Source organism: Chiloscyllium plagiosum, unplaced genomic scaffold (assembly GCF_037043375.1).
Source record: "Chiloscyllium plagiosum isolate Xiang-an unplaced genomic scaffold, Cpla_swu_hap1 HiC_scaffold_6, whole genome shotgun sequence".
In the NCBI taxonomy this organism is placed as follows: domain Eukaryota; kingdom Metazoa; phylum Chordata; class Chondrichthyes; order Orectolobiformes; family Hemiscylliidae; genus Chiloscyllium; species Chiloscyllium plagiosum.
Window position 1 is genome coordinate 31,260,971 of NW_028270144.1, and position 20,652 is coordinate 31,281,622.

The window sequence follows — 20,652 nt, forward strand, 5'->3', positions numbered from 1 at the left end:
CAAATTTAAAATTCTCACCAACAAACCAACTGTGTCAACATCACGTGATTTCAAATGATGGCAATGGGTTGATATTACTGTATTTACAGAACCATAACCAAAGCCAAGAGTTAACTTTGAGCAAGAACTGTACAATGGGATGCACTTCCTCCATCCATTCCTCCCCAACCTTTCAGTGAAAAAAGTGAGAATTATTTGAATATGCAAAGGTCTGCTATAGTTAGATGAAGTTAAAACTTATCAACCTAATCTTAGATTACACTTAAGTCACTTTACCAACACTGGATAGAGACCAAACCTGATAACTGCTCATCTTACAAACCCATGTTTATGTCCTTTTCGCACCTAGCGGTGACCAGCTAACAAGTATCAGATCGGAGATAAAAACTGAAACTTTTCACAACATTATTTTTATTTTTATTATTATACAACTTAGATAACAGTAAACTTTATTCTAAATTTACTGCTTCATTACACTTAGAAAAGGTGGGAGCTGGTGTGAAATGGAAAGGAGGGGGAAACGAGAAGTGTCAATAGATACAATTTGTTGTAAACAAATTCCTCATTAGAAAACAAGTTAATATAAAAATATCAGTCATATGCTACATATAAAGGATAAAAGATTATTCAAACAGTACTGGTGAAATGATAAGAGATCCATGTGGAATGACAGTATAGGAAATTCTGAAAATAGAACTTGTTTTGTTCTCTCTTGACATGTCATCTTGCCTGTCTTTAGTCTATTTCTTTAATTTCATCTCCTATCCTGATTTAATCTTTTCATTTTATTAGAACTAAATCTTCACAAACAGTATTTCAGTTTGTCATTATGCTGACTTTGGGTCTGAATACGGTCTTTTGTAACTTCAGATCTTTGTTAGATCCTCCAATTATTCACAGAAGGACTCCTATAAAATGGGAATGGTGAGGGGAGGCTAGATTAACATTTGATTGAAAGAATAATGCTGAAAAGAGAGAAATATTTTGCACTCATCAAGACAAACACAAGAATGCCAAATTTCAAATGATCACATCAATTTATACCACAGGAGAAAAGATGTTGGTTTGTTGCTATGTCAACTTTGGCTGAGGAAATGTGATGGAAAAAGCAACAGGGAACTCCAGATTCCTCAAGCTCCTGGGCTAATTCACAAGAGGCACAAAAGCTGAACTTATTCCTTTTGTTTGCAGAGAATGGAATCTTGTGTGAGAATGTATGTTGCTTCGAGCAAGTATAAATGAACCACATTATGAGCTCAGCTGATTACCTTCAATGAGTTAACAATGTAGCTATTATTGCATTTAGGTTTATTCGGAAACTCACAATACAAGATTAGTGTCTAGCATAAATCAAAACATGGAATTTCATGGAAAGTTCATTACATTCCCTGCCTATAATTAGCAGATCTGCAACACCAAACATGCATTTTTTATTTTGATTTTTGATGCCTTTTCCTTCAAGTTTGCACATGGGCCTTACTTACATTCTCTCTTTCTCTGTTATTCTTTTTACACAACAACAGTATCTTGATAATAATCTTTTACAACACTGTGCAAGAACAAATATCACATTTATTTTCTATAAATGGAGTGCCTTAAGCTCCTAGCTAAGGTAATTCCTTCCTCATGAGGCAAAGTGCTTATGGACATTTTTGAAGGTAAAATGTCATTGGAGCATTGACTAAAAGACTGCTCCTTGAATGGTGACTGAAAATATCAGTAACCTAAAAACAAACTGTTGCATCCTTTAGTCTTTTGGGTCTAGGCGTTTTCATGCTTTACTGTTTATTAACAGACAATTGGGCTAGAATGTCAAAGCATATTATGTTGATTCAATATGCTAGAGGATATTTCTTGGTTATTGGAATCTGTTTAGTAATACTGTTTCATAAACACAATGGTTCTGAATTATTTCTCCAGCTGGCCAGCAAATCTGAAAAAAAGCTTTGCACATTCTTACCTGTAATAAAGTACCTGAGGGATTTGACCTCGAGTTTGATTAGTTCCATTACTGCTGAGGCTACAGGTACTGAAAGTGAAGGTTACACCATCAGGGCATTGAACTGTTGTCATTCCTCCATCTCCATTTGCAGTACGACTTCCATAGTTCCTTAGACGAACTGCATACTTGACATTTTCCTGGAAGGCAATCAATTCAGCAGGCATTACACAGAAACTAAGTTCACACAAAGTACATTAATGCTAGAAATCTGGCACTAAATTTGAGCACCCAGGCTACGAGGAATGAATTTCTGGAGCATATTATAGACTGCTTTCGAGAGCAGTATGTTGCAAAGCCGACTAGAAGACAGGCTGGGGTGGATTTAGTATCAGGCAATGAAGAATGGCTAATAAAAAATTGTGTTGTAAAAGAAACTGTATAAAAGAGTGGCCATAGTATAATACTTTTACATAATGTTTGAAAGTGAAGCAATCTGAAGTAAAGGTGCTAAATTTCAATAAGGGAAATTATAAAAGATTAAGGCACAAGTTGGCTGACCTGGATTGGGAAAATATATTAAATGTCATAACTGGACACAGACAATGCAAGTCTTCAAAGAACAATTACAATAACTATATATATTCAAGGTACAGAAATTCAAAAAGGTCATGCAATCAAGGCTGACGAATTAAGTTAAGAACTGGCTAAGAGTAAAATAGACTGATAAAGTGGCCAGAAATAGCAATAAATCTGAGCAGTAGAAAGCTTCTAGAATACAAAAAAGCAGAACCAAGAACTGACAATGAAAGGAGGAAGAGGTACAAATGCAATTGAAAAATAACAAATGTGACACTGCTAATATTGCAGATGATAAAAGGTAAAACAAGATTACATTGTGAGGAAGATGGTTTCAGGAGGATTTATATAGGCTTAGAAATTTGGCAAAAATATACCAATTGGAATATAATGTGTAAAAATGTGAAGTTATCCACTTTGGTAGGAAAAACAGATGTGGAGAGCATTGCTTAAGTACAGCGAAATTGAAAAGCCCAGCTGTGTAAAAGGTCCTGTGTGTCTTTCTCAATAAGTCATTAAAAGGTTAACAAGCAGGTGCAGCAGGCTATTAGGAAGGCTAATGAAATGCTAACCTTTAATCACAAAAGGATTTGAATACAACAGGAGTGAAGTCTGGCTTCAGTTGTATAGGAGATAGGTCACACCTGGAGTAGCGTGCACAGTTTTGGTCTCCTTATCTCAGGAAAGATACTATTGCCATAGAGAGAAGCAATAAGGGTTCACCATACCAGAATGGCAGGAGTTTCCTAAAAATGGAGATTGAGCAAATGAGGGCTATATCCTCTAGAGTTTTGAAGAGGGAAAAGTCACCTCATTGAAACTTAAATACAGAAAGGGATTGACATAGGTGAAATGTTTCCACTGGTTGAGAAGTCTGGAAACAGAGGGCACAATGTAAAATTAAGAGAGATATCATATTGGACCAAGAGAAGAATTTCTTTTATTCAGAGAATGATGAACATTTAGGATTCCCTATCTAGAGGCTGTGGAATCTCAGCCTTAGAGTATACTGAAAGCAGAGACTGACAATTTTTTTGGTTATCAATACGTAAATGGTTATGGGGATAGTATGGGTGAATTTTCAATCAGCCATGATCGTATTAAATGGTAGAGCAATCAGTAGGCTGAGTGGTCTACTCCTGTTACTATCTCTGTTTAAAAAAGAACAAAATTTTGTAATAACCCAACTGTAGAAGTACTGGGTCAAAGAACTTGCTCCAAAACATTGATGTTTTAATCTAACCTTTACAAAGCATTAAGCACCTGCTTAAGCATTGCTTCTTACCTTTAAAGGGACTGCTTTATCTAATCTGATTTCTGCTGTGTCACTAGAGGAGTCATCGGTGCTATAAGTCCCTTTTACTAGTTCTAAGGAAGTCCACCTGTGAGAATGTGCTGAATCACCAGCGTGTTCACTCTGTCAAAAATAAATAATAAATCAAGGGATAATTCGCTCCTCAGAATAACATTTATTCAAATATTGAAATTTTCATTACTTCAGTATTTAAATAAAACTAATAAACTTACATCATCAACCAGCATTTCCAGTTCATATTCATGAATGCCACCTCCTCCATATACATGATATCCTACCACAACTACTCCAGGTTTGTCGACAGAGAAGCAGATTGCATCTGGAGACCCATTACCAGTGTTCCAACTTCGTCCTTGACTGGTTTTAACAAACCGATTTGGTGTGGCTTTCACAGAATGAAGGGAACTTAATCCATCAGCCTGTGAAAATAAATAGCATGCTCAAAAAGGCTACATCTTTAACTGAATTCAGGTTTCTCAAGTTTGCAAAGTGTTACATAGTAATTCACTATACTGAGGCAGGCCATGCTCCTCCATCGTCAGACCACAGCAAAACGACGGTTGGAGGAAGAACGCCTCATCTTCCGGCTAGGAACCCTCCAACCACAAGGGATGAACTCGGATTTCACCAGTTTCCTCATTTCCCCTCCCCCCAGCCTGTCTCAGTCAAATCCATCAAATTCAGCACCGCCTTCCTAACCTGCAATCTTCTTCCCGACCTCTCCGCCCCCACCCCAGTCTGACCTATCACCCTCACCTTGACCTCTTTCCACCTATCACATTTCCAACGCCCCTCCCCCAAGTCCCTCCTCCCTATCTTTTATCTTAGCCTGCTGGACAAACTGTCCTCATTCCTGAAGAAGGGCTAATGCCCGAAACGTCGATTCTCCTGTTCCCTAGATGCTGCCTGACCTGCTGCGCTTTTCCAGCAACACATTTCCATCTCTGATCTCCAGCATCTGCAGACCTCACTTTCTCCTCATGGAATACTAAACACCACCCCAATCCCAAAATAGCTTTACATCAATGTCTCCAGCAAGTTTTGAAAAAATTTGTAACTCAGGTTGAGGTTCTGGATGTAAGCTTTCTCTCTGAACTGGAAGGTTCATTTTTAGATGTTTCGTTACCATATTAGGTAACAATCAGTAAGCCTTTGATGAAGCACTGGTGTTAGTGTCCCGCTTTCTATTTATGTATTTAGGTTACATTACATTGGACAAACAGGCAGAAAATGAGCCACCAGGATACATTAACATCAACTAGCCACAAAAAGACATGGCCAACTTTCACTAGTATCCTTGCATACAGATGACGAAGGACATCACTGCGACTGGGACAATACATCCATCCTAGGACAAGCCAAACAGAGACACGCATGAGAATTCTTAGAGGCATGGCATTCCAACCAGAACTCTATCAACAAACAAATTGACTTGGACCCCATTTACCACCCTCTGAGAAAAGAGAACAGGAAATAACATCACCATCCCAAAAGAACCTAAACACAAATAGGAAGTGGGACACTAACACCAGTGCTTCACTGATTATGTTGCCTAGTATGGTGACAAAACATCTGAAACAGCCTCCCAGCTCAGCGAGCAAACATACATCCATCAATATCTCTGTTCTCTTTCATGCTTAATTTTACTAAAGCTGGAGAAAGAACTAATGCATTACAATATCTTGAAGGTTAATTGACTCAGATTGCTTCATAATTTTCTTCCTCACGCTTTTGGTCATTATTCACCTGATGTCTCTGACGTACTTTCATAGCAACATGTATGCTACAGGTCTAATCACTATATTTCCAAATATAGATTCCTTGAAAGATACCTTGTAACATTTCATTACCTCATTACTTCTCTTTATAATTCCAACCTTATAATTAACATATCCAGTGACAAAGGCTCTTGTATTTGGCATCTTTGTAAGTGCACTAATGAAGATATTGACTTAGTTTAATGTCTCATCCAAAAAATAGTGCCATTATCATGCAGCACTCCCTTAGTACTGCACTGGAGTGTTAGTTTTAATTTTTATGTTCAAGTGCAAGAGTGGCACTTGGACAAACATTCAAATTCAGAACCAATAAAATGTAGCTGACAGAAACAGAAATAAGTAGATGTTATTTAAAATAATCATTTTTAGGCAAAAGTATATAATTTATAAATTATAATAGCAAAATCATAAATACTTTAATCAAAAATACTCTCTCTAAATAATCAGCTCAGACCTAGACGCTTACCTCAGTTCCCAGTGCTGATGCAGTGAGTTCACTGACTATACTGGCAAGGAGACCACAAGTATTGGACACAAGGAGAGGAGAGAAGAGTTCGACCTCTCTTCTAAGACTTTTTCGAACTGGAAGCACTACGATGACCAACATCTTTTCAAGAACTTCTCGGAAACTGGTCATACTTGTAATATTTTCTTCAATCTAGAGGAAATATATTACGATTTAATACACATGATTTTTGATAATTGTAATTTTTACAATTAAAGTTCCTTCTAACAGATTCTTCACAATGTGTACCAGTTAACAGAGAGGCATTTTAATGAGGAGGTATGAAATTTTGACCTGTCAATATTTCAGCAGGATGGCACAGAACATTTTTTTAAAAAGCATGTCAAGAGGACAGAAGCGGTAGTTTGGCTTCTATGAATCTGAATCATGTTTCCAACTCAGGTAAGCATAAGCATAATCATTGGAACTATTGCATAAAGCAATAAACTAAGTTTTCCAATTTAACATGATCTTCTAAATCGACAATCAATGTTAATAATTTTGCAATGAACTGTTAAATAGAAATTATGATTCATAGTAATTTTGCAGTAAAATATTTGTTGCTGTACGTTTAAGACAAATTAACTGTGCATTAACCAGGTCCTGATCAACTGACTACGGAAACTTATTATGCTTCAAACAGAAGGAAAACTCCGTTGTTCTCACCTGGCTGAGTTTCTCCATATGAGAGACTAATAGGGCAAATCTGTGAACCATAGCTGATTCATTCTCTGTGCTACTCTGCTTCACCAAGGACCGAAGCAACACTTCACCATCGTAAGCAATAGGAAGGATTGTAGTCAGCTTGACTGAAGAGTGGCACAATGCAGACATGACTGCTGCAAGTAACCGACTACTTGATGTTTTGAAGTTAGCCTCCTGTATGTCCTAATGAATGAAAAGAGAATAATTGGTAGATGTAAAAATTTCAAAAAGAGAACACATTGATCAGATTGCAAAAGAAATGGTCATGAATGTTTTATTTAAGATCAGTTCAGATGCTCCCACTTTCTACCAATTGAAAGGCAGTTTCACTTAACTAACCAATAGAAGAAAGGCAATGAAGGACAATAGTGGAATTGACTGGAAAGATCAAAAAGATGACGGTGGATAGTTCACTGGTCAACTGCATTATGATTGGGGTAACTATGAAAGGGTGCGGACCTTTTTTAAAAGTTTCAAATGAGAAATTGTGAAAGAAAAAGATAGTCACTTATTTTGGAGGCAACAATAAATTGGTGCATTTTAGAGTAAAGGAAGATTTGAAATGGTGCTTTAACTGTATGGATAGGCTTTACAAAGAAGTGTTGGGGAGAAGGTTGATTAAAGCGGTTCTGAAAGGGAGAAGAATTGTATGTGAGAACAGGGAATGCTGAAAATATCAAGTAGCATGGGCATCAGGAAGCAAAATTAGGATGCTTAAAATTCTATCATGGAACAGGTGTTTCTGACATGCCAGTATTTGCTGCCCATCACCAACTCTCTTTGAAATTAGTGGAAAAGCAGCTAAGATTCAACTATGGTGTTGTGGGTCTCAGAAGGTTACAAACAGAAACACACATATACCAAAAACCAAGGGATGGCACAGTAACTCAGTAGATAGCACTGCTGCCTCATCGCCAGGGACCCAGGTTCAATTTTGTCCTTGGGCGACGGTCTTGTGTGGAGTTTGTATATCTGCGCAAGTTTCCTCGGGGCACTCCGGTTTCCTCCCGCAGTCCAAAGGTTAGGTCATGCTAAATTGCCCATGGTGTCTAGCGATGTGCAGGCCAGGTGGGCTAGCCGTGGGAAATGCAGGATTACAGGGAAAGGTGGATCTGGGTTGGTTGTTCTTCAGAGGGTCAGTGTGGACTCAAGAGACTGAAATGGCTTGCTTCCACACTGTAGAGATTCTATCCATTCTTCTATAATTCTATGAAAAATATACTGAAGATCAACAAGACCCCATTATAAGAGACTAACCATATTTTCAGTTTTGCCAAAGCTCCCAGACTAAAAAAAATACCCAATTTTCCTTTTTCTAAAACAAAAAAACTCAGATAAAAGCCAGTATTAAACTTCTAATAAAACATCAGCAAATTGTCAGCTCTCGAATGTACCTGATCTAGGCAGTTAAGCAGGTCACAAAGACAAGCCCATTGCAATCCAGGGGTAGGATAAAAGGAATGAAAGCAGGCTGTAAATGTGTTGTGGCATTCCTGAAGAACAGCTTCCAATAGAGTCTTTGGTTGCGAATGGTAGCCATGGGGATCATTGTCAAGTTTCAGCATACAATGATCAATTCCTTCTGATAAAATCTTTCTCAGGAGCGATCGCGTCTTTCCAACACATTCTGCTAGCTTGCTTGTTTCTTCTATCACTGCTTTAGTACCAACTGCAAAGCAAAATATAAAGCAACAAATCAACATGCACCTGCCATTAAATCAAAATTGACATGTTAGCTTCTGTCCTGCTGGATAATGTTACATGCATATTTAAACACAAACCAATTTTTAAATCAGTGATCCGGCTGGTCTGCAAGCAGAACTTAATTTTGAAACTCTATAAGCAGACTTGGCGTATCACTAGAAATTTATGATAAACAAAACAGGGTACCAGAGCCATAGTTTTGTATGAAGAACTGTCTGATACTACTGTTTTTTACTCTTCCTCCAAAACCAACAATTGTTACGTTAACTGATGAATGCTGCTCCCACAAGACATGATACAGGAACCAATTTAGCTGAAGTAAAGCTGCTGCTTTACAAGATATTTAACATAAATGAAAAGAAATAGTAGCCAAGGAAATACGCAAAATTGAAAAACAATGTTCAAACTCGAGGTTTAAGTGCTTCTCTTTGAACAATACAATGCACACACAGTAAATGAGTGAAGACCAGACTATGACCTTTGATCCAATCTCTTAAAAGAAATAAAATTATGGCTATATCAAATACTTAAGTAGAATCTTGAGCCAAATATTAATGCTATGTGTTAGCTAAAAAGAATGACAGCTACAGTTTCCAAGAGTACATACATTAACATGCTAATAAATAAATACTGTGGATACTAGAAATCTGAAAAAAACAATAGTACAAAATGACAGCTGGTCTGGCAATATGTTCACAAATGTTTTGTGCCTGTCAGTTTACCACTTTAATGACTCTCAGAACCACATTTAATGAGAGTGTTATCATTTATTGGAGCTGTTACATAAATTATTCCATTTTGTTTAAGCGTGGCCAAGTGTATTACATATAAACATAATACTCAAAAGCACTGAACGAAATACATCCTTTCAATCTAAGATTGACTGAACTCAAGGCCTTCACGATACAACTGCTGTTTTAGAGTGTGTCTAAAATAGGAAAGACCGCATCAGAATGACTAAGTGTTAGTAACAATCAAACTTGGTGTTACTTGCTAAACCAACAGTACCTGATATAGGGTATATCTCACAGATGTAGACACGCAGCAGTCGCAGGCAACAAGTCCCAACAAACTTTAGTCGTTCCAAGTCCAGCAGAGTGGCTGTATATTGAAAGCCTTTTAAGCCCTGCAGCTCCTCCACTCCCAATACCAGGGTTGTCCAACTCCATTGTAGAATGCTCAGCAATGACTCAAAACATTCCTATATTTAGAATTGATGGATTTAATCAAATGATTCTGCATTGCAAATATATTTTATAGGAACTTGGGCCTGTGTGGCTGAACAAATTTTGTTTTAAGAACAAATGTACAACATATTTCACACAATTCTATCACCAATTTACTTTTACAATTAAACACCTAATTAAACATACAAATAACAAAATTAATAAATGAAACAGAAAATGGAGTATTTTCTATCCAGCCTCCCTGCAGCCAACAATATTAAAAAGAAATTTATTGCATCAGATTTTGCAGGACAATACACACATTGTTAATTCAGCTTTAAGAAGTCTTGTCACCAAAAATATAAGTCAAAGTTACAAGCCCAATTGCATCCCATCTTTCTCCCAATAGTTCTGAAATAAATCAGTGTTGATGAGCTATCTGCAAGGAGCTGGCAGAACTATTTCAAAAACAAAATTACAGTTCAAAACTGCATTAATTTGCCCTTTGATGTACGACTAAGAATCTCTTATATTTGGTTTGGGGTTTAACTACAAACAAAACTTTTTTACAAAGAAAATAATTTTCATTCAAATTTGTCCACTCACCACTGAGACAGTCCTTGCAAATGATCTTCTCAAAATATGCACTGGCTCACTTGGTTGCTGTTTTCCTTTTCCTGAGTTTCCATCATTTGATGGTAACCTGCACAAAAGATGATCAAATTCAACCAAATTATAACAAATGAATCAGCCAAATTCGAGAAGTAATAAAGATAAAGATAAAAGGGAGACTAAGATTTTCTTTTCCTTTAGAAATGACTTGATTACGAACCAACCTGTACAGCAACTGTGGAATTTGACCCGCATTCACATCTGTTCCATTGTTTGATTTCTTGGAACTTTTAAACTGAAAAACAACTCTGAAACAAGAACAAATAGATTTAAAACAATCTTTGGCTTCTCCTTGCTACTTTGACAACATATTCATTACCAAAGATTAGACATTAAGCTTTGTGACCCAGACTTAGACATGTCTTAAATAGGACACAAGTTTCTTCTTTAAAAGGTGTGCTTCACTTGAACTTAATAGAAACTGACCCAGAGCACTAAAGAACGAAAGAAGATAGTCAATGTGGAAAATGAAAATATTCACATAATTTAGTGTTGAAGTGGACATGAGCGAAATAGAGAGTCACTTCACCAATGGGACCTGCTCTTCCTTATCTGCTCTGTCCAGACACGTCATGATTTTGAATAACTCAAACAAATCTCAAAGAATTCCTACATCATGAAAGCAGGCCATTTGGCCCATCGGGTCCACAACGACCCTCCAAAGATCATCCACCCAGACTCACCCCCTACCCTATCCCTGTAACCCTACATTTCCTACAGCTAACCTTGTGCATCCCCTGACACTATGGGCAATTTACCATGGCCAATCCACCTAACCAGCACATCTCTGCTCTGTGGGACGAAACCAGAGTACCCAGAGGAAACCCACAGTATACAGGGAGAATGTGCAAAAATCTTGCTCTGATTCTGGCAATAACGTACTAAATCTCAGAGTTCAATGTGGAGAATAAACGAGAACTGTACTCTTGAATCTGAAGATATAAAAAACATTTACCAACAAATAAAAATGCAAAGCAAAATCTTACCCATCATCAGTGGTGATGGAAGCCTGACCATGAGAGCCACAATCACTACTTGGCCCTGAAACCCGAGCCCAAGCCACATACCACCAACCAGCCTGCAACACCACAGGCTCATCAAACATCATTGCATATTTCTCTCTGAAAAATACAGAGAAGGGAGTTCAGGATAATGTTTTTTAAACTTTGTTAGAAGTTGACCTCTACAAAACGTGCTTTTAGGTTCAGGTAATTTAGTGGGGAACAGCAAACACAATAATGCATACATAATTTAGTCGCAATTAGTAAGATCATTGTTCAAAAAATGTAAGGAACCAATTTTAAAGTTTATATTCACAATTAGTTTGCACAATACACAGCAATTTAGGAAGCAGACTTCGATCTAACAAGAATTACTCTGCAATACGAATGAAGCAGTATGCTCTAGCAGAACTATTGGCAAGAAGTTGTAATTACAGGACAGCATGTTTAGCTAGGGACAAGAATGTGGTGCTGGAAAAGCACAGATCAGGCAACACCCGAGTTGCAGAAAAATCAATGTTTCGGGCAAAAGCCCTTAATCAGGAATGCGGCCTGGGGTGCTTGAATTACAAAAGGTGAACAAATTGACAATAGCAAACAGATTTGACAGAAAAATTACATAAGATTCAAGATATTGACTGTACTAGAGATCATCAGCTCAACACAAAACAATGGAATTCTAAAAAAATTGTCTTGAAGAGATGTTACAAGTGCATGACAGAACTATTAAAACGCTAAAGGGGACAACTGATATAGCAAAACAAAGTATCCACTGAACCAAACAATAATCTATGTAAACAATTTGTTACACTCAATTTAGTCAAATTGTTATGTTGTCACTAAGCACAACAAATGTATTATTACCATACACTTCCAACTGATATTTTATTTCCAAAGTAAAACATCAGAGTGCTTTATGAAAAAGATAAGAGGTGAATCTAATGTTTTCAGATCTTTTCTGTGATTGTTACTCCAGGCTTGTCACATTTCTGAAATTAGATAACCCTTTTTAGCAAATTGCATCAGCCCATCATTTTGAGTCTTCACTTGGCTTGTTGTTATGACAATGAGAACAATTGTTCTATTCATTTTTAGCTATCAAATTATTCCAGGCCCCAGAATATCTTGTACATTGCTGTGCTGTGTTTGAGAAACTGAACTTCAGATCGAATTTTAAGTTTAAATGATTTAATTAATTTTACAAAATATAAACAACCTCAAGACAACACATGTGTGAAGTAGAACAAAATGTCACCTTTTCCTGTAAATAACACTTTTTACACTATCTTCTATAAGGACCAAATGGCCTATTCCTGCTTCTAAGCCCTATTCTAATGCTTTGCTTCGTGGTTTAACCAAACATGGCTAGTCAAGCCTGTCACAATATTGTGTGAAGTTATTTTCCTGCTCAATGTGACCTCCACTCAAGTCTCCAGATCTATTTTATTTCCCTCATTTGGATCAGCCTCATTCAAAACTAATAGTAATATCCAGACTTCAACTAATTATGAAATCAGTGGACTGGCCGCTCCCTGAAACAGTTACTATAGAAATAGTCACAAACCTTGGAATATATACAGAGGAAACTTGATTATCCGAATACCAATTATCCAAAAATTGCATTGTCCAAAGGAGATCTCGAGGTCCCGATGGAAACAATACATCAAAGACGTGTTTTCAACAGTGATCGTATCTTTTGTTTACAGTGATTAAACAAGCACAGTCTCCAAATGATTGGCCGCCTGCCCTCTCTCTCTCTCTCCACACTTTCCCTGGAGTTCTACACAGGCTTTACCCTAACCCCATCCCCCTTCCCCAGATATTCCCTCCAACACTTGTACAGGGCAAACGTGGTGTGGTGTTTGTGCAGCTGCAGCAGTATGGTTGCAGCAGTCCAGTTCAGCTGCCCCGGAGAGGGGAGAGTGTCTACGGGGACAGGGTGGTGTTGAACGGAGTTGGTGGCAGGGCTCACGTAGTGTGCTGCTGCAGTCTCCTGAACGGGGAGCAGACTTTAAAAGCTCCAAGTCCCAGAGAAAAGGCACTGATCAATTAACCAAAGAATCGATTATCCGAACGAAAAAGTGCCCACCCATCAAGTTCGGATAATTGAGGTTCCTCTGTATTTAGGTCAGGACAAGAGAACTTTTCAACAATTTTTGTGTATTAATAGAATTAAAAGATCCACTACAAGATAAAGCAAGACAGTACTGTTGCAATTTGTTAAAAGTGTACACTGGACCTGAAACAAAGGAATTTGGAGTGGAACACAAAGGAAAATATCAAGGAGCTGCCTGATTTAGAGAGAAATAGCTTGGTAAAAAATGAATTAAATCAGAAGAGTTGTTGTTTACAATCTTAAGATCTGATTTACTGGGTCAGAAAGAAGCCATTTGAGCTTGGAAAACAGAACTAATTAGTGCATAGGCTTTTGGTCAATTAAACTCTTTAAAAAGATGGTTGTACAAAACACATTAAATAAAACCAATCATTAACTGAAGGCAATGAAAGCAACACGAGCAATTTTCAATCTGATGCAAATTTTATTCAACAGTCTAGGCATTATGCACATCAATAATTTGGAAACAGAACTAGAGAGAGGCATCAAAATCTGTAGAAAACAGGAAATAAAAGAATAAAGAATTACATAGAACTTGACAGCATTTAAGGAAACATTGATAATAGGTAGAATCAACAAAACATGGAATTCAGTATCAATAAATGAAATGTGGTGTACCATTCTACCCATGTGATTTCAAATTATAAAAGGAAATCAAGTCAGCAGTTTGATTAATTAAAAGTTCAGTCAATACAGATTAACAAGTACCTTGCAGCACAGTCATATGCCAGAACATCAGTTTCTGCCAGCAGGTCACCATCAATTTCATGATCTCCTCCATCAGGTCCCAGCTCAAACAGCTAGTATAAGAAGAAAAAGTATAGTTTAGATTTTCCGTTTAGTTTTGATGTTCTCCAAATACAGGGGGGAAAAAAACGTACAGCTACTTCCATGTTAAGCTACCAAGTGGTATGCTTGGACAGACAGATTAAAATAATTTTCTTTTACTTCCTTAGTAAACCAATAAAATTTAAACTGTCCAGGGGCATCAAAAACACCTTTTGTGGTTGTACAAGCTGCAGTTGTATAATTTATCATGAGTTACACGTACTCAAATTTGTCTAGCTACTAGCAAACTCATTTCAATCCAGGGCTGAGTGTTGGCATTTATTGGGTAAGAAAGTTTAAATACTTATTTGCTCAAGCCTAATTCATGTTGTACTTTGACATCAAAGAGAGATCTACAGTGCAAAGTCTGTTGTTGACAACCTTAAGCAGAGTGTGACTTCCAGTATGAAGACCCAAGATCCCTGCAATTGTCAAACAGCTATGAGGTTTTTGCAAGCTGTGTGAATGAGTTTGAGGATTATCTGGAGGCTGAATGAGCTGACCACCCAACCAAGGTAGAGAGGATATAGTAATATAATAGTGGCAAAAGACAGTATATTTAGGGAATAGATACTGTTCTCTGCAGCTGAGAGTCTTGAAGGCCATGTTGCCCACCTTGGTGCTAGAGTTAAGGACATCTCCTCAGGACTGGAAAGAGACAATAGCAAGAAGGGATCCAACTGTCATTGTCCATGTTAGTACCAATGACGGTGATAGGACTAGAAAAGAAGTTCTGTTGAAAGCAAGTTGGCAGATTAATTAAAAAGAACCATTTCCAAATAATCACAAGATTACGACCTTAAAGAATGGGCAAAGTACCACGGGGTAAAACGAAAAGTAGTTAATGAGTTACAAAGATAGGAATTGAAGGAATAGGTTTCAGTTCATGGGGCACTGACATTAATACTGGGGTAGAAGGGAGCAGTTTTGAGGGGACAGACTTATTCCAGAGACTTTTGTAGAACAAAATGCTGTGGAGTGAGTATAATTTAATCCCTTGTTCAATCTGGTGATGTGTAATCAGGTTTTATAAAGAATGTTAGAGTCAAAGGTCCCCTCGGAAACATGACAATAGCATGATAAAATTTAGCATTCAGTTTGAGGGAGAAAAGTTCAGGTTGAAAACAACTGTTCAAAAGTTAACTAAGGGCATGTAAAAATGAAGGTCGGCAGAGCTGGTTTGAGTGGACTGGGAAAGAGCAGAAAAAATGGTTGGTGAACAATGGCAACTTCTAAGAAAAAAAGTTCATAATTTGCAACAAACATATCCCAGCGAGAAAGAAGGATTCTGCAAAGAGATAACTCAACCACAATTAACTAGGGAAGTTAAAACTAATATTAATTGAAAGGAAAGAAATATACAATATGGCAAAGTTTAATGGTAAGCCAGAGGATTGGATAAGTTTGAGAAGCCAACAAAAGCCAACAACAAGAGAAAATAAACTTTGGGGGGCTAAACTAACAAGAGCTAAAAAAAAGGACAGCTTCTTTAAAAATATGAAATCAAAGAGAAAGGCCAAAGAGAACCTAGGCACGTCAGAGAACAAGGCTGAGGTAATAGTAATGCAAAACTGGAAATGCAGAGAAAGTAAAAGAAAACTGAGCAGTTTTAATGGTAGAAGACACTAATAGCATTCCAAACATACTAAATAATCAAAAAGCAAAAGGCATAGATGTGAATAAATACAATATCTCTAGGGAATAAGTACAAGAGTAATGAATAGGGCTAAAGGCCAGTAAGTGCCCTAGACCAGATGGATCGTATTGTAGGATGTTCATGGAAGCTGTTAAGAGATATTGGATACTGTAGTAGCAATCATCCAAGAATCCTTGGATATCAGAAAAGGTCCCAGATGACTGGAAAACTGTAAACGTAATATGTTTATTCAAAAAGTAAGAAAGAAAAACAAGCGATTTTAAGCCAGTGAATCTTCACATTTGTCACTGGGAAAATGTTACAGTCAATTATAAAGGAATTCACAGCAGAGAATTTACAAACGCATGATGTAATCAGAGTTAAACATCACACAACTCCAGGTTCAAGTCCAACAGGTTCATTTAGAAGCACTAGCTTTCGGAACTCTGCTCCGTCATCAGATTGCTGTGGAACAAGATCATAAGACACAGAACCTATAGCACGACACTGTAACCTTTTGTTATAAATTCTGTGTCTTATGATCCTGTTCTACAGCTACCTGATGAAGGAGCATAGCTCCAAAAACCTAGTGCTTCCAATTAAACCTGTTGAACTATAACCTCGTGTTGTGTAATTTTTAACTTTGTCCACCCCAGTCCAACACCAGCTCCTCCACACCATGATGTTATCAAGCAGAGTCAGCATGACTTCAGAAAAAAAGGGCAAACATGCCTGCCAGATTTATTACAATTCGGAGGCAATAACATGCAGGATAAATAAGCAGAACAAGGAGATACTGGGCATGGTGGCCCAGTGGTTAACTGCACCCTCAACAGCGTCAGGGACCCGGGTTCAATTCCAGCCTTGGGCGGCTGTCTGTTTGCACATTCTCCCAGTGTCTGTGTGGGTTTCCTCTGGGTGCGCCTGTTTCCTCCCACAATCTAAAAGATGTGCAAGTCAGGTTAATTGGCCATGCTAAATTGCCCACAGTGTTGGGTGGGTTAGTTAGGGGTAAATACTGGGTGGGGGAATGGGTCTGGGTGGGCTACTCTTCGGAGGGTTGTTGAGGACTTGTTGGGCCAAAGGATCTGTTTCCACGCTGTAGGGAATCTAATCTAATAATAACATATTTGAATTTCCAATAGGCATTTGACAAGGTATCATACAAATGGCTACTCTAAGTTAAGAGCCATGGTTTGTTTTTGGGGGGGTGGGGGGTATTGCATATTTGCATTGATGAAGAATTAACTAATAGATGACAGAGTCATAGTGATCAGTGTTGGGGCCACAATTATTTATAATATATTAATAATTTGTATAACCAAAACAAGTGTACTGTTTCCAAAGTTTTCAGATGACACTAAGAAATCAGGTTAAGTGAGGTTGCATAGATGAAAACTAATGTGGGGAAATATGAGGTTCTGCACTGTGGCAGGAAAGAAGAGCTGAATACCATATAGGTTGAGAAAGACCGCAGCAAGCTGCAGAGGAGGATCTGTACACAAATCACAAAGAGCATCCAATACAGGATGATGAGAGATTGTGTGGTTGGCCTGTACTGTCTGGAGTTTTAAAAAGAATGGGAGGTGACCTAATTGGAACATACGAGATTCTTAGCAGGTGCTTGGCAGGTTAATTGCAAAAAGTTGCTTCCTCTTCTGGAAAAGCCTAGGACTCAAGGGCATAATCTCAGAGTAAGGCATCAACCTTTAAGACAGATGTGAAGGATTGTTTTCTCACTGAGGGTGGTGAATCTGTGGAATTCTTTACCACAGAGAGCTGCAAAGCTGGATGGTTAAGATTATTCAACGCTGACAAACAGATTTTTAATCAGCAAGGGAATCAAGAGTTCGGGAAAAAGGCAGTAAGGATCATCAGATCAACCATGATCTCACTGAGAAGCAGAGAAGACCTAATGGGTCAAATCGACTGCTAAAGCTGCCATGTTTTATGGTCGAATGGAAATTCAGTTGTACTTGCTCTTAAGAACATAATATACTTGAATTGCATGTTTTTTAAACACACATGGAGTAACTGTTACTAGCGAGGGCAGCATTTACTGTCCATCCTTAATTACCCTTAAATGGAAGGTGTTGAGCTGCCTTATTGAAACACTGCTATCCATACACTGAAGTATATTCACAGTGCTGAGGTAGAGCACTCCAGGATATTTGACCTCTCCACATCGAAGGAACGACCGTCTACTTCTAAGTCAGGTTTATGTAAAAACCTGGTACGTGATGCTCCCACATTCCTACTGCCCTTTTGATTGATATCACAGGTTCGGAAAGTGCTGTGAAAAGCAATTTAGCATTGCATCCTGTAGACACTGGCATGGAGTTGATAGCAGAATAAATTAACATCAAGGTGGAGGATGGATGGGGTACTAATCAAGTGGGATGCTTTATCCTAAATGGTATTGAGCTGAAACATTTTTAGAGTTGCACTCATGCAGACAAGTGCAAATAACTCCAAACTCCTGAATTGGCTCTATTATAAAAATATCAATTTTTGCAACTTTCTCGGTCACCTCACCTTTATTTTTGCTGTGTATTCACCTCTGCCACCAAACAGGCCAAGGCCTCCAAGTAATATATCTGTATCCGCACAAAAGCGAATGGCTTCCACAGAATGAGCAGAATATCCCCATCCACCTCCATGGCCTAAAGAATTATAGCAGTTACAAATATAATGAATACAAACTGTTTCGCAAAAATGAAAACAATTTAATGAAATCTTTGCTAACTTATATTATGAACCTACTTTCAAATCTATTAACCACACTATAGTCTTCTTTGGAGTACACTTTAGTAACTGCTTGGATCTCCTCCTCTGTGTTGGTGACACCCATTTTCAGATCTTGCATAACAGCTAACGTATCCAAACAACCTGTTTCAAATTTTAAAAAGAATTATTGAAGAAAATTACAATTTATATCCACTTACATTATTGAATGGAGGGTTTTCACCCAGACAATTATAATTCGATTATATTTTCAGTTCTTCCACTCCAAAATGCATATTTAAAATACATTAAGTCTTCTAATCCTAAATTAACTAGTCACAACTGAGAGCAGTTCACATAATATCGATATGTGATATTAAGGTGATATATGAGTATCACATTAAGGATCAATTTCACGGAATATCTTAAAAATCAAAAATGTTTTAAAAACAATGCAAGAAATTTCAGCAATACTCAAATTTGACAGGCAAATGAAAAGATGTTATAATCTCCATTTACTTATAAGTTAGTAATCACTTTGCAAACACAAGGCGTACTACTGTTGCAGAAGTTAAAATTCAAGTACACTTTGCAAATTTTTGTTAATTTTATCTGCAAGCTTCGAGCATACAGAGTTCTTATATCAAAATGAAAGCAGGCAACTCACTAGTGAATTACAAAATTAATGTGGTACTTCCATGTACACAGCAACCATGAACATTTATTTGTTTTCTCATATCAGAAGGTAATCTACCCCAGCAGCATCAACTGAATTGAATTAGCTGTATTGTCACATGTACTCAAATGAGTACAGTGAAAGGTTTACAAGTTGCCACTTACACTATCTTAGGTACAAGGTATCTAGGGACAAATTCTTCAGTACAATTTCTTAGGAAAAGAAAATTAGAAAAATAAAGAAATTATAAAGTCCAGTATTGCAGATTGCAGGAATAAATAGAAAACAGAGAAATTAGAAGCAGCTCAGAACATCCTAGCATGATGTTGAGGATTTATGCATGGCAACAAGTCAACAGAGCAGACCATAATGGATTTTAAAGAGAGAAATTCAGACTCTTGAAGTTTATTTCACTGGACAGAAAGTGATGCGTTTTTTTCTTGCAGGGTAATGAAGGATAATGGATGTGCAAGACGACAACAGAAAAAAAGACATTGGTTTTAAACAAACTGAGGAGTCTGTAGCTGGTGAAAAGATTGGCGAGCAGAGGTTTAAAGTTCAACCCTCAACGTGACAAACGTATGGATTAGGATTTAAACAGATTCCAAAGTGGTTTAGAGGTATTACCAGTGATGATTTGAAGAAAGGCTGGACTCCTGGAATGGAAACTAATATAGTCAAGAGAGTGTGGTGCTGGGAAAGCACAGCAGATCAAGCAGCATCCGAGGAACAGGAACATCAACGTTTCGGGCAAAAGCCCTTCATCAGGATGTGCTGTGCTTTTCCAGCACCACACTCTTGTCTCTAATCTCCAGCATCTGTAGTACTCACTTTCATCTAACTAATATGGTCAGGCAGCTCAGGGGTCTGATCTGATACAGCAGACAAAACAAGGTGATGGCCAGCAAGTCAAATAAAAAGGAATATTCACCAACAGAAATTGAAGACAATAGCATTGATTTTCAGGCAAAGGAAACTGATTGAGAACCTACAGGCAGGTAAACAGTAATAAAATGTTGCAATAGTTTTGGAATTGACAGCAAGAATGATGCTAGAAATTGACAGTCGAGTGGGACACTGCTATCATGCTTGAGGATTATGATCCTTCCCTTATAAATAACAGGGGCTGAGGGGCGAGTATTAATCGAAGGAGCAGGACCCAAGGATTAAGCCTTGAAAAATGATCACATATAGAATCACATGTACAGAAGCAGCTTATCGAATATGTACCAAAATATACTACTACCTAAACCAGTCCCACTTTCCGCCACTTAGCCCATAGCTTTGAATGTTATGACACTTTAAGTA

General features: G+C 37.7%; 1 protein-coding gene across 14 annotated transcripts in view; it reads right to left on the reverse strand.

Moving 5' to 3' along the window:
- mycbp2 (MYC binding protein 2) overlaps window positions 1–20,652 on the reverse strand; it is a 256,550-nt gene that overhangs the window by 110,088 nt on the left and 125,810 nt on the right. For all 14 annotated transcript variants that reach the window (XM_087987962.1, XM_087987958.1, XM_087987960.1 and 11 more), the window contains 13 exons: window positions 18,708–18,833; window positions 18,480–18,607; window positions 14,189–14,280; window positions 11,350–11,484; window positions 10,528–10,611; window positions 10,298–10,394; window positions 9,534–9,726; window positions 8,216–8,490; window positions 6,783–7,004; window positions 6,078–6,269; window positions 4,046–4,252; window positions 3,804–3,935; window positions 1,961–2,139 (listed from right to left, as the gene is read on the reverse strand). In XM_087987962.1, coding sequence (XP_087844088.1) covers window positions 1,961–2,139; window positions 3,804–3,935; window positions 4,046–4,252; window positions 6,078–6,269; window positions 6,783–7,004; window positions 8,216–8,490; window positions 9,534–9,726; window positions 10,298–10,394; window positions 10,528–10,611; window positions 11,350–11,484; window positions 14,189–14,280; window positions 18,480–18,607; window positions 18,708–18,833 — 2,062 coding nt within the window. The remainder of the gene's footprint in view (window positions 1–1,960; window positions 2,140–3,803; window positions 3,936–4,045; window positions 4,253–6,077; window positions 6,270–6,782; window positions 7,005–8,215; window positions 8,491–9,533; window positions 9,727–10,297; window positions 10,395–10,527; window positions 10,612–11,349; window positions 11,485–14,188; window positions 14,281–18,479; window positions 18,608–18,707; window positions 18,834–20,652) is intronic.